The sequence below is a fragment of the Saccopteryx bilineata genome, chromosome 5, assembly GCF_036850765.1.
Source record: "Saccopteryx bilineata isolate mSacBil1 chromosome 5, mSacBil1_pri_phased_curated, whole genome shotgun sequence".
In the NCBI taxonomy this organism is placed as follows: Eukaryota; Metazoa; Chordata; class Mammalia; order Chiroptera; family Emballonuridae; genus Saccopteryx; species Saccopteryx bilineata.
In genome coordinates, this window is record NC_089494.1 from 235498214 (window position 1) to 235511462 (window position 13249).

At 39.8% G+C, this 13249-nt stretch overlaps 1 protein-coding gene across 36 annotated transcripts in view; it reads right to left on the minus strand.

Annotated features, from left to right (window-relative positions):
* Window positions 1-448: 448 nt before the first annotated feature.
* The window catches only part of LIMCH1 (LIM and calponin homology domains 1), a 335363-nt gene continuing 322562 nt past the window's right edge, over window positions 449-13249 (minus strand). For 13 of the 36 annotated variants that reach the window (XM_066233748.1, XM_066233755.1, XM_066233753.1 and 10 more), the window contains 4 exons: window positions 11536-11622; window positions 9888-9996; window positions 8288-8390; window positions 449-3227 (listed from right to left, as the gene is read on the minus strand). In XM_066233748.1, the coding sequence (XP_066089845.1) occupies window positions 3202-3227; window positions 8288-8390; window positions 9888-9996; window positions 11536-11622 (325 nt within the window). In that variant the 3' untranslated portion in view covers window positions 449-3201. The remainder of the gene's footprint in view (window positions 3228-8287; window positions 8391-9887; window positions 9997-11535; window positions 11623-13249) is intronic. The other 23 variants (XM_066233763.1, XM_066233759.1, XM_066233764.1 and 20 more) reach the window with 2 other exon arrangements.

The window sequence follows — 13249 nt, forward strand, 5'->3', positions numbered from 1 at the left end:
CCAGCCTTTAGGGTGGGACGGATAAATGTATCACGTGACCGAGGCAAGCGTCAAGAGTGAGTCTTAGATGGATGTAACAGAGGGAATCTGATCATTTTTAAAAAATAAAACATTGTTCAGACTTAAATATAAATAAAACAGAAATAATGTAAGTTATTTATTCTTTCTCTGCGGACTGGTACAAAATGGCTCACAGACCGGTATCAGTCCATGGCCCGGGGGATGGGGGCCACTGCTCTACATAACCCTGGACCAAAAACTACACAAGAAAATTGGCTTCTCTCTTTCCTATCAGAAAAATGACCTGCCCACCTCCCCTCCAAAAAAAAAAATCAATAGAATACAAAGTTGATTTGAATATTTTATTTATAAATGTACATTTACTATAAAAGCTGTTGCATTTTAGACAATTTTTAATTTTTTTTTTTTTTACTATTTCTCAGAGGCATTTTAGAATAAATAGTTTAAATGAAGGTTAGTGTAACTGATATGGAACACCGGCCCACCCAGAACAGTAACATCTTTTGGACGGACTCCCACGAGGTGGATCATTTCAGTTCGTTCAGTCTTACACTGTGTGTAGATAACTATAACATGTATTGCATTAATAACACTACATAGAAAGAATGAGGACATGTCATGAAAGTTTGCTAGTGAAAAACAGAATTACCCATTTTTTTCTTAAGAGAGAGAAGGGACTAGCTTTTGGAGTATAAGAAAAAAAATCAGATATACTTCCTCAGGAACAATAAATCATTCACTTGCCTCATCTGTTTTTTAAGCAAACACATTTATATTGTAGCTCTACAGAGCAGAGCATTTTTTTTTCCTGGGATCTCAAAGATTATTTGAAAAGAAATAGATCATACTCATTATGCTACATTGGAAAAAACAAGATCTAGTCTGCCCGAGCTGCCATGTAACAGACTCCAAATGAAATATAAATCAAATAGAAATAGAAACAGTTGGCAATTAGAATTTAGAAAATGTTGGAGATTATTCTGTGCTGGTGACTATTGTTCATTATGGGAAAGCACATTTTGCAGTTGGAGAATGGGCTTTATTTTTCTTGACTCGATTCTAGCTTCAATACATGTACAATGAGTCTCACTAAGAAATGTGTATAAATGGGTTTGTGAAACCAGGAGAGAATGTGCTATATTCACATAATCCCTACATAACGGATGGAGCTCCACATGTAAAAAGTACTCTATAAAAATCTGTTATGAATGATCATATTGTACATGTTTTGTGCATTATTTCTGGTAAAGTACTCTGCTAATATCATGCAAAGTGTAAACATCACATTATCAAAATATTTAATAAAACATGCAGGTGGTTAATCAAAATATTGAACTTAATCTGTACATTTTCAAAACTTTTTCTTTTTTAATTTTTTTCTATTTTTTTTTTCATTTTCCTTTTTTAAATATTTTTTTCCCTCTGTAAAATAGCAATCACCGCCGTGAGAAGTCTTGGTAACTTGGAAGTGACTTCATCTCTGTTCAATGTACTACATCCATAATTCACCACTGTGTGCAACAGCTCCGCATTTTCTAAGGCACAATTTTTAATGAAATGATGTATAAATTTCAATCTAACAACAGCTCATCCAAATGACAAAATGGTCAAATACCTCCAGTGGCTGAGGAAAATTTCGGCACTCACACGGAACCTGCATGCAGAGAACTGTCTAGCATGTAAATAAATAATTGCTAGTCATACTTAATAAGACACAGAAAGAAATTATTGCTTACATAACAGAAAAACATCTACTTGATCTCCTTTTCTGACTACATTAACCTATTAGGAGGATATCCATAGTCTACATTCACAACATGTCATCCTCACTTATTTGCCAGCGTTTTAAGGCAGAATAAATAGTCCCCCTTTCCCCAGTCTTAAAGAAAACAATCTGGAGATTTAAAACATGATTCTTTTTAGTAACTGGATTCCTTTCTTGGCCAGCTGAAAATCACCACAGAAGGCAAAAAATAATCAGCTCTCCACAAATGTTCCTCCTCTCTGAAGGTCTCCACGAGCAAGGTCCAGAATTCTTGAGAGTTGGTGATGTAGGAGAAGGAGGAACAGCAGATGTCCATTACAGCGGGCAGCGCATATGGGACCGGTAGATTTTTGCCGATCACACACCAGTGGCTTATTACATCGTATGTCATTTGGATTCTATTAGAATGAACTTAATCCTTTCCTTTAGACACCGGGGCTTCAGGCCTTCAAGAAGAACTTGCAGGCAAGGGTGAGCAGTGGTCTCACTTAATGGAGGACTGAGCTCAACGAGAGCTTCCATATGTCTTATACCAAGTCTTCTATTGACTATAGAGTCTGAAGAGAAACAAGCAACAAAGCCCTCCCGGCTAGCACTGACCCCCCACTCTTCTGAAGATCAAACTTTCTCACATATTTTGGTAATCACTTTGGAAATGATGACTAAAATATTTTCCTCTTGGGCAATGTCCAGAGTGTAAGTCAAGCTGATATTGCATGGGTTCTCTTTATTGGATGGACCAGACTCTATCAATAACATAACCTTCAAAGTATACAAGACCTAATACTAATGGTGCAATAATTTATTGGTATAACTTCTATCTCAAAGGTAAGTAACACAAATGTTTCAGGATTACAGTTTTTATTATCAGACTAGTGTCTTTGCATTAAAAACAAGTTATAGCTCCGAGCTATATGATGTGGTGGTTTTTAGTTTCTGAGATGCATTAATTGTATGCTCCTGTCTTAAAAGACCACATGTCTCAAATTGGCATGTCTTGCACTTTCTGCAGCTCAATTTTGTAAACACAAAGTATTTAATTTCTAGAAATACTAAAACAAAACAGGTTTATTGAATCGTTTATCTCATTAACTCCCAAAAGAAGAGAATAACATAGTTTAAACCGTAAGGCTGTTTAACCATGCTAAGACTTCTTTTGAACTAGTCAGAATCATTACAATTCAATATTCTTTTGTATATACTGTGCAAATGCCAAAACAAAAAAAAACAAAACAAAAAAACCCAGGAGAAACACAAACACTGTGCTATAAAAGAACAGATACCATCTTTTAGAATAGCCTTTCAGAAATTAGATGAATGCTGAGAAGCCCCTGAACTTGGGATTCTGTTAAACAATTGCCAGGGGACACTCTCAAGAAAGAAATGGTGAGTGATCTGGATGCTTGAAAACCACGTCACAATGTTGTGGGTTGGCCAGCACCTGTGATAAAGAAATCAGAGCAACATGTGAAGTAGTCAGTGCTTTTTGCTTCAGATGTTTAAAGACTTCCCAAAGTAGCTATGACCTCTGTCAAAGTCGGTTCCCTCTAGGGAGGAAAACTTGGCTCACCCTACTATTCAAGGTGTGGTCCCAGGAGGAGCAGTGTTGGTATTAACTGGAACTTGTCAGAGATGCAGACTTGTGAGCCCTGTCCCAGAATTTACCAAGGAGCCCAAGCAATTCATGTGCCCTGTAAAATCTGCCTGAATCCTCTGGATTTCATCCTTGACCAAATGATCCCATCAACTTTTCCACTTTGTCTTTTTGGCAAATAAGCAAGAAAATATTCTCTCAGTCTCTTTATGTTTGGTTTTTCTAAGAATAAATACACTGCAATAGGAGGGCTTTGACCTATGATCTAGAAACAAAATTGCTGAATTTAGCAATTAAAAATACAGAACACCCAGTAAAAATTGTCCTCCGAGAAACAACAAATACAATTTTGAGCAGAAGTCTACATTCCTGATGATATTTGGGATACAGTAGTGCTCCGTCCTAAACATGCCCTACTTAAAACACACGTGCACAAAGGAACTCTTTGTTCAGCTGATATTCAAACTTAACAGGGCAACCCCCCCCCCCCCCACCAAAACCAAACATTAACCTGGGCGTATTGTTTTTCATCTGGCAACTGTATCTAGGAAGAATGGTTCAGGTTCTGTATTTCCTGCTGAAACCTTCACAAAGTTCCTCCTTCGCTGCACTAGAGTTGTGATGAGGCAATCGCAACATTGGAAAAGACCCCGGGGATTTTGCGTTAAATGCATTTCATGCGAGTGAATGATGGAACAGACACAAAGACACAGGCACCCAGCACCCAGGCACAAATGGCACAAGTTAAACATGTCACGGCTCCATTCGTGACAGGTAATTTGTTTTGCACTTCCATTGCCATTTACATATGAACTTAAAAACTGTTTACATTGCTTTTAGGAATTGCATTTTAATATGCTGTTATGCTATTTTTCCTGTCCAAGAGAAAAATTTCATTTAAATGTGACTAGTTACTTGAAGAAAATAGGATTATATATTCAGGTTTTATTATTCCACACAATGAAATTATTTTGTTTCGCTTAGAATGCCTATGATGTAAACCACCCCTCATATCTATCCATCTCCCCTCTTCTCAACTCAGATCAAAATCAAATAAAAAAAAAAAAGAAAAATGATTTTTAGCTATTTCTTTCCATTCTGACTCTTTTATTGCATCTGGGGTATATTCAGCCAATTCAAGTGTATTGATACCTCTCTAGCTCATTATTATCCCCTCCACCTAGTCACTCTTTATGTATATTTCTTCCTTACGACACCAAGAAAAAAGTGAGCAGTATTCTCAGATGTGCTGGTCTTTCTCCCTGTCATGTGTCAACTCAACGTTTAGCCTAACTAAAGCGATATTAACATTTATCTGGAAAGCGAAACATGAGAGAAGAGTTAGGAAAATTTAGAAAAAATAATTGACGTTAAGGTGGCTGTTATCACTCAATTTTAAAACATATTATGAAGCTATAGTAATTAAAACTTCAATAAGAGTAAATGGGTTAATAAAACATAAAATATTCAGAAATAAAGCTAAATATCCATGTGGACTTAGTTGATGAGAACGCTGGTATTTCAAATTAGTGAGGAAAAAAGGGACTGATTATTTTTTAAGTTACATTCACACAAGTGGCTAATTGGGGGTAAAAAAAAAAAAAGCTGGAGAGCTATCTCATTTCTTATTCCCAAATACATTCCTGATGTCACAAATTTACACGTGGGAAAGAGAACAAAAACAACGTTAGGAGAACTCTCAGTTCAATTTACAACCTTGGAGTAGTGAGAGTTTTTCTAAGTGGGATGCAAAACACAGGGTCCAAAAAGAAAAAAAAATAAAGATATGCTTAATTACCTAAATGAAAATCTTTTCTACGTGAAAAAAACCCCCCACAAAGTAGAAAGACTAATGATAATCGCAACAAGCAGCAAATATAAAAGAAAAGAAACATTTCTTCAATTACAAAAAGTTCATATAAATCAAAAGAACAATGGGCAAAGGATAAAGAAGTACATTTTGTTTTTTTAATAGAAAAAGAGAGATAAATGGTGAATAAACAGATGAAAAGATGTTCAGACTCACTTATAATTACAGGCACACACAGATCAAAGCAATGAGCTCCCCAGCCCCTGGCAGAGTGGAGATGTAAGAAGTGTGATGATCGGTAGAGCCTACACGGGCACAGAGAGAAAGGCTCTCCTGCACTTTGCAGGGAGAGTGCACTTTTCCGGAAGACAGGCTGGCAAGTTGGCTGAAAATGTAGAAAGCACGTGCCTTTTAGCTCAGCAGTCCCACTGCTTACAATCTACCCTGTGGAAATGCTTCAACTGTGCAACAGGACAGACGTACAGGATCTTCATCGGACCATTTAAAAAATAATATTAGAAAATCGGAAAGACCTGAAGTGCCCGTTCATGGAGATTTAGTATTCGATGATAGTGAGTCTATACAATGGGATTGTATGCAGCTATTTAAAAAACATTGAAAAGAATGAGGAGAAAGAACACGATATATGGAAAAACTGCCAAGATAAATTAGTAAGCTAAAATAAGCAGGAATAAAAACTACAGACAGAACACTAAGTGCTTACCTTTGTGAAATAAAAACCAACACATGCAACTGTGCGTGTGCACACCTATACACCTATACACCTATACACACATACATTCTGCCCCCCCAAGCAATTATTAGAAAGTGGTTTACTTGGGAAATTAAAAAATTTTTTTAATTTGGTATCTTTCTGAACATCCCATTTGTCTACCTTTATAACATTTAAAACTTTTTCTTATTTATTATTTTGAATGTTTATAGAGGTTATCTTGGCAGAGTGATAAGACTTTTTGCCTTCTTCTTAGTTTCTTAATATTCTAAATAAAATCCTAGTAAAATATCGCATTAAAATATAAAGTAAACTGTCTATCTCCAAATCATTTTCTTATTTCTCATATTATGAGACTGTTACTGAAACTCCACAGCTTTGTCTTCAGATTTAGAATTAAAAGCAGTTAATGTCCCTTATGTTCGTATCCACAGGTAAAAAAAAATTCCTGGCCTAGATCCCAAAAGCTAATTTCCAAAAGAAATGACAACGAATCATCCAACTTCTCAATTAAAATACAAATCTCAAGGAGAACAGGTCCCTGTCACCCAGAGGTGGGTTCATGTTTGTTCTCTGCCAGCACCTTCAAGCACTTTAATTGTGAAAGAAGTTCAGATTTACAGCACCTGCCAAATCTGGCCCAGCAGGCCTGCAACCTAACAGCGCCCTCTTCTGGTACCATGATTCATACTCAGCTGGGCTGAGAAAAAAGTATTTATATAATATGTATACTACAAGATAACTTTGAAAATTGAGGAAAAAATAATTTAGTTTTCACTTCTAATGTATAAAGATAAAACAAAAATTCAATAAAAATATATTTGTATTTGTGTATGCATGGTATATATATATATGTGGTATACTATTTATACCATATTTTATATATTTAATACACAATGTAAAAATTAAAATAAATATTATGTTTATACCATGTGTATATAAATACATACCATGTGTATATAATGTATAATATAATATATACACATAATATAAATATGTTTATAGCATGTGTTTATATATTATATGTACATGGTTTAATATATAATATATATTATATGTTACATGTGTATATTATGATACCTGGTATAAATATATAATATAAAAACAGAATATATAATATAAATAGTTCAGTTTGTTGGTACCAACTCTAAGCTGGAACACTTCTGACTCCAAGTCAAATGTTTATCATAGATCAAAATCACCTGGGCTTGATTACATTTTTATTAAAAATGTATATATTTTTCATAATATAATCTATAGCTATAAAGCAATATAATTTCAATTTTTATTCTTGAAATCTTTAGCCTCAAAGATTGAGTTGCAGGTTAAAAAAGCTATAAAAAATGTCATTTCATTTACTTGGAGAGATAATAAAACATTCTTGAATTTCACACACCATCACTTTATTCCTTTTTTTTTTTTTAAGAAAGAATTTTTCTGACTGATGAATTTGCATAGAAAGTCTCTGGTTGTCTCGTCTATCCACCAGAAGGGCTGTATTTATGGTGGAAGGGAGGTAGGATTCAGAGGTTTAGCCACTGACTGTTTTCAGATTTTCTAAACAGCAGCTGGGCAACAGCACCCCCTGCTGCCCCCGAAACCAACATGAACCTTCTACGGCACAGAACTAGACACTAGACCAGAGGGCAGGCTGTTCACGGAGCTCCCAGGCAGCACATACCTGTCATGCTCTGATTACCTACTAAGGGATGGACAGGGACAGGGATTCACAGAGAAGCAGAACACCTCATTAGGCCTCTCAAGAAACTTTCTCTTTAGTTGGGAACAACAAAATATTATGTCATGAAACTCCTGAATATAGGGCACAAAGCTCCTGAGGAGCTGGTGCTTAGTTTGATGAATAGCGGAGAGCCATTCTTTACACTTAACATCCAGCCCCCCCCTCAATGGCGCTGGTCTTCAAAAGATACGCCTCAGCAAGCGAATCATGCTTTCTTGACCTTACATCTGCCTTCTACACTGCTCACAAACATTCGGGGAGACTTTATCGCTTTATATTCATTTTGAAATATCCCCGAATGTTTGTGAGCAGTGTATTTCATCAAAATCTCTACAGGAGCTCAGGCAACATCTCAGAATCAGAAGACTTGGCCCACAGTTTTTATCTGCTGGTGTATTAGTGAACTGCTGGATGAAAAGAATTTGGCCACACGCAAGCGGTAACTTCCAACAAGAAATACGCGGTACATAAGGGGTCACTTCATGATTGCTTCCTTTACCTAAATGCCAAAAACCTTTCTCTCAGGGCGGGAGTGCCACTGATGGGCGGAGACACTTGAATTCCTCAGACGGGTCCTAGGAAAGTCATATGATTGCACTCACCCATCTCACCACAGTACTTACTTCTGGATCGCAGGTAGCAGTCATTACAGTTTAGAAGACCATTTCGAATCCTAACATCCGTCCCACTCACGGCATCTCCAAGCTGTCCTTTACAAATTCCACACTTTTGGGCAGAAAGAACAAAGTTAATGAGGTGCATAAGGAATTTCTTTATAATATTTAGTTACTATTTACATGAATAGCACCATAATCACTTATACAAACTCCATATTTGTTGAGCAACTATTGAATACTATGCATTAGATACTGCACTAAGAATTGACTTAGAGCCACAACACACTTTTAGCATTTTATGGCAACTCCTTGCATTTTACAGAGAAGGACACTAATTCGGAGGGGTTAGCTGCCTTGTTCAAGGTTGTAAAACTGGTAGGTGGTGTTGGGTCAATTCCAAAGCTTATACTGTTAACCTCTATCACATACTGTTTCTCAGTCAAGATGAAAGAACTACTTTATTTTTATTTTCTTAATTAAATTTATTGGGATTACAGGCCCTGGCTGTTTGGTTCAGTGGTAGAGTATTGGCCTGGTGTGTGGATGTCCCAGGTTCAATTCCCGGACAGGGCACACAGGAAAGGTGACCATCTGCTTTTTTACACCCCCCCCTTTCTCTCTCTCCCCTTCTTGCAGCCAGGGCTCAACTGGTTTGAAAGCATTGGCTCCGGGCGCTGAGGATAGCTCCATGGAGAATCTGCCTCAGGTCCTAAAAATAGCTCAGTTTCGAGCATGGCCCCAGATGGATAGAGCATTGGCCCCAGATAGGGGTTGCTGGGTGGAACCTGGTTGGGGAGCATATGGGAGTCTATTTTTCTATCTACCCTCCTCTCAGTTGGAAAAGAAGAAAAAAAATTATTGGGATTACATTGGTTGATAAAATTATATAGGTTTTAAGTATGCAATTCTATAATATATCATCTGTATATATTATATACACAATCTGCATTGTGTGTTTACCATCCAAAGTCAGATCTCCGTCCATTACCATATATATCATATATTCCATTACTATATACACTAGCATATCGTGAGTGATAAGGACCGTGAAAGGTTCTATCAGGACCTGTCATAAAGGCGAGTGACTTAGTCTGGGTGAGCAGGGCAGCTTCTCAGAGCAAATGATAGTCAATTTGGGATCACAGACATACTCATTCAGAGACCTACAGCTTTCCAACTAGCTGTAACCACACCAAACTGACAGAAAATCTTCACCATTTAGTCACAAGAGTTTGAAAAGCAGCAAAGAGATGACATTCCCAATGAACCCCATGCCCTAAAGGATTCGCAAGCATCACTGTCCTCCCAGGGTAGCCTTCTCAGCCTCCTGCTAGAACAGACACTCTTTCGCAACAAAACCCGTTTTACGAAGAAGACGCATTGCCCAAACCTGTTTTGCTGCTTCTCACCAACATCCCAGGGGGATGCAGGGAGCAGAGAGGTTCATCCTGAAGGATGGACTCCACATACCCATGTCTGTCCAACTTACAAGGGGCTGGCCTCACGAGCAAAGGCCATCAGGATTTCCAGGACGGGCTTCCCAGCACAAATGATGCCAAAAGACATTCTGATGCCGAGCCTGGAGAGCAGAGCGATGGATACGTACCCTGAAGCACTGGATGTGGAAATAGAGATTGAGGGTCTCGATGATCATCGCGGCGCCTTTTCCCAAAGGCAGCCCGCAGGAGGAGCACAGCTTCTTGCCGCTTATTGACCTGGGCGCAAGAGCAGACGCAGCAATGAGTGAGAGACACACAAACATGGAGCCTCGTGCACAAGAAAGAGGGAAACGTGGATTTTAACGCTGTTTACATCATGAGTGAAATGACCATCACTGAACTGATTCCGAGCAGAAATTAAGCATTAGATATAACTTGCAAGTAAGTGCTAGACTGAAGACAACAGGCCCCCGCTGTGGCATGCCTGCGGATGTGTGCAAGTGTGTGTTTTAGGTAATTGTTACAAGAAGTTTGTGCTGTGGTTTATTTAATCACAGTGATCAAATGCTTTATATATTTATCACGTGTTCATTTAGGTCCTAAAAGATAATCACGTTTAGCTTTATTAAGGTGCCAATGTTGCTTTAAATTTTTCTATAATTGAGTCATTGGTCCACTAGGGAATTTCTTTTACCTATTAGAGAAAAAAATATTTTTTTTTGTTTAAAAACAGAGAAGCATTTATGATACAGCCTAACAGGTCTTCAGTAGATAGGGAATCTAATCTCTGCTTGGTCACCAAGTTCTGTGATCTGGTGCAAAGAACTCACTCTGGGTTTCCCCTTTGCCTTCAAAACGAGAGGACTGCATTAGGTCGTCTCTACTAGCTCTCCTGGTGTCCACACTCCGTGAGCCTATCATCCGGGCACCTGACACCCTCTCTGCGTTGTGAGCCCCTGGAGGGCGCGGGCTGCGTGTAGCCCATCTGTGTACCCCGGCAGCCCCTAGCACACGCCCGCCCACGCCCTGGAACCGGACCCAGCACCGACACCAGGTGAGGACGCTGCATGGCTGTCCTCTGAGGCGGCTTTCCCACCACGGAGATCAGACTGCAGGTGGCTACTGTCCGGAAAGCTCCTGGAATGACCCAAGATATCTGGAAATATGCTGCCCTATCATTCAGAAGCCAGCAGGGTACAGTCAGAGGGACAGCGGCTGCAGAAAGGAGGCCGAAGGAGAGAGCAGGTGGCCTCGACAGACCCTGTTTGCTAGGACTGCCCTCTCACTCAGTCGTTAAATGAAATCTCTCACTCAGAGACAATCTGGGAGTACTCAAGAGTTGGTTTCTCCAGTGAATGGGAACTCAGGCAGCTTTTAAGAATATCATGGGGCCCAGTTAGTGTCCAGAAGCCATCCTTAGAGAGCCTGAGCAGGAGGGAGGGAAGGACGCCGTTCTGTGGCTCGGCCCCGCCCGGTTCTCTGTAAGCACCATCGCCTCGAAGCACTGAGCCGTCCTGGAGGAGAAGGCGCCGCCTGAGGAGCCCAACAACCGTCTGGTGGATTTCATTATTAGATTGCAGCTTCCACACAATATAATTAAAGGCCTATGGCCACAGCCACGCCCGTGGCAGACACTTGGCTGCTTCTTAGGGTGGCGGATGAATGGGGAAATGTGTTCTTTTCCTCCCAGCTGTGTGTGGAAAAGAGTCCTGATGGGAAGACCCCCCCAAAACCCTTTGGCAAGCACTAATTCAGGTAAAATTATGCTTTCCAGGCTCTCGTCAAGACAAAGCTGCCTCAGAAAGGCTTGCTGACCTCTTGTACCTGTTTGGTGACTGGCCAGGAGGAGTGGGAGGACAGGGGGACAAGTGTCCCGCCTGGAAGTTCTCTCGAGGGCTTTTCCTGTAACATGGTAGAGGAGCCAAAAATTATGACAAGTAAAGAGAAGCCCAATCCTACAAGAAAAGACATTTTAGATAAGGAAAAAAAAAAAAAAAGCTCTTCCTTGATAACCAAATAAAAGACTACAGAGTGTCCTAGATGTAATGTTTTACAAAGGACAAAAATAGTAATTCCATCTAGCAAAGATTATACATGCACTGGCTGCTTAATGTCAAAACCAGGCTGGCACTGTTGAACAAAAAGACAGAATAGGCCCTGGCCAGTAGGCTTAGCCAGCATTAGCCCTGTGTGTGGATGTCCCGGTTCGATTCCCAGGCGGGGCACATAGGAGAAGTGCCCAACTGCTTCTCTACCCCTCCCCCTCTCCTTTCTCTCTTTCTCTTTCTCTCCTGCAGCCATGGCTCATTGGAACAAATTGGCCCTAGGCACTGAGAATGGCTCCATGACCTCACCTCAGGCACTAAAATATCTTGGTTGTCGAGCAATGGAGCAGCGGCTCCAGATGGGCAGAGCACTGCCCCATAGGGGGCTTGCTGGGTAGATCCCAGTCAGGGCATATGTGGGAGTCTGTCTCTCTGTCTCCCTGCGTCTCAGTTAAGAAATAAAACAATACAGAATATTTTTTTAATCTTTATTTTTTGCCAGGTTCTTAGCTTAGTTAAGATAGCACGCTGAATTAGCTATAGAAATTATACTCTGGGTGGGAGGGGAGAGGTGAGTAAAGATATAGGCAAAGCTCTTACAGAGAGCCCAGAAATAAAAGGTAGAACTTAAAGGAGGTATTCTTCAGTGAGGTGGCTTCCACCCCATTAATAAATTCATTTTGAGGACATGTGATTAGGGGCAGTTTCCAAAATATTTAATAAGCGCTAAGTCATACGCATTGACAAAGCACCATGGTCTCCAGACAGAAGCTACCAGAATGGCTTTACAGGGGCTGTTCGTGACATAAGCCCAGCCTGTGAATAGGCTGTCAGTTCTGGGCCCTTGCTGACAAAAGTTACTTTCATATGTAAAGAAAGGGGTAGAACACAGAAAAAAGGAAAAGGAGGAAAGAGAAATGCCAGCACAGAAGTGAGAGGGCACTAGTCGGTCTGACTTCTAACTGCTTTCAGGCCCCTGAGCCCCTGCCCACCTGACCTCCCACCTCGGGCAGAGCTTGTTTCCTCCAGAATGTTGCATTGTCATTGAATACCCCGAAGTGTGAGTACCGTTGCCGAAAGGAAACGGCGGAAAACCACTGCACTGACCAATAACAATAATGATTACTTCTCTGTGAGTTTAGCTTCTATGGGTTCAGGGTGTCATCGAGGCACTTACAAACAAAATCAAGGTAGACGTAAGAGAAAAGGGGGAAGGGGTTCAAACACTGTGTGTTAGAAAAATGTAACAGAATAATAAGGTAAAAAGATAAATTTATAAGACAAAGTTATCATCATCATCATCATTACTATCATTGTCATTGTCACAACCACCACCTAATGCTCCTTCTTTGCCCGGTGCAAAAACCTCACAGGTAGATATCATCATTATTTCCATTATAATTATTTACATTATTTCCATGAGGAAACTGAAGCAGAGAAAATTCAACCAACTTGCTCAAAGCCCTATGCAGGCAAGTGGCAGA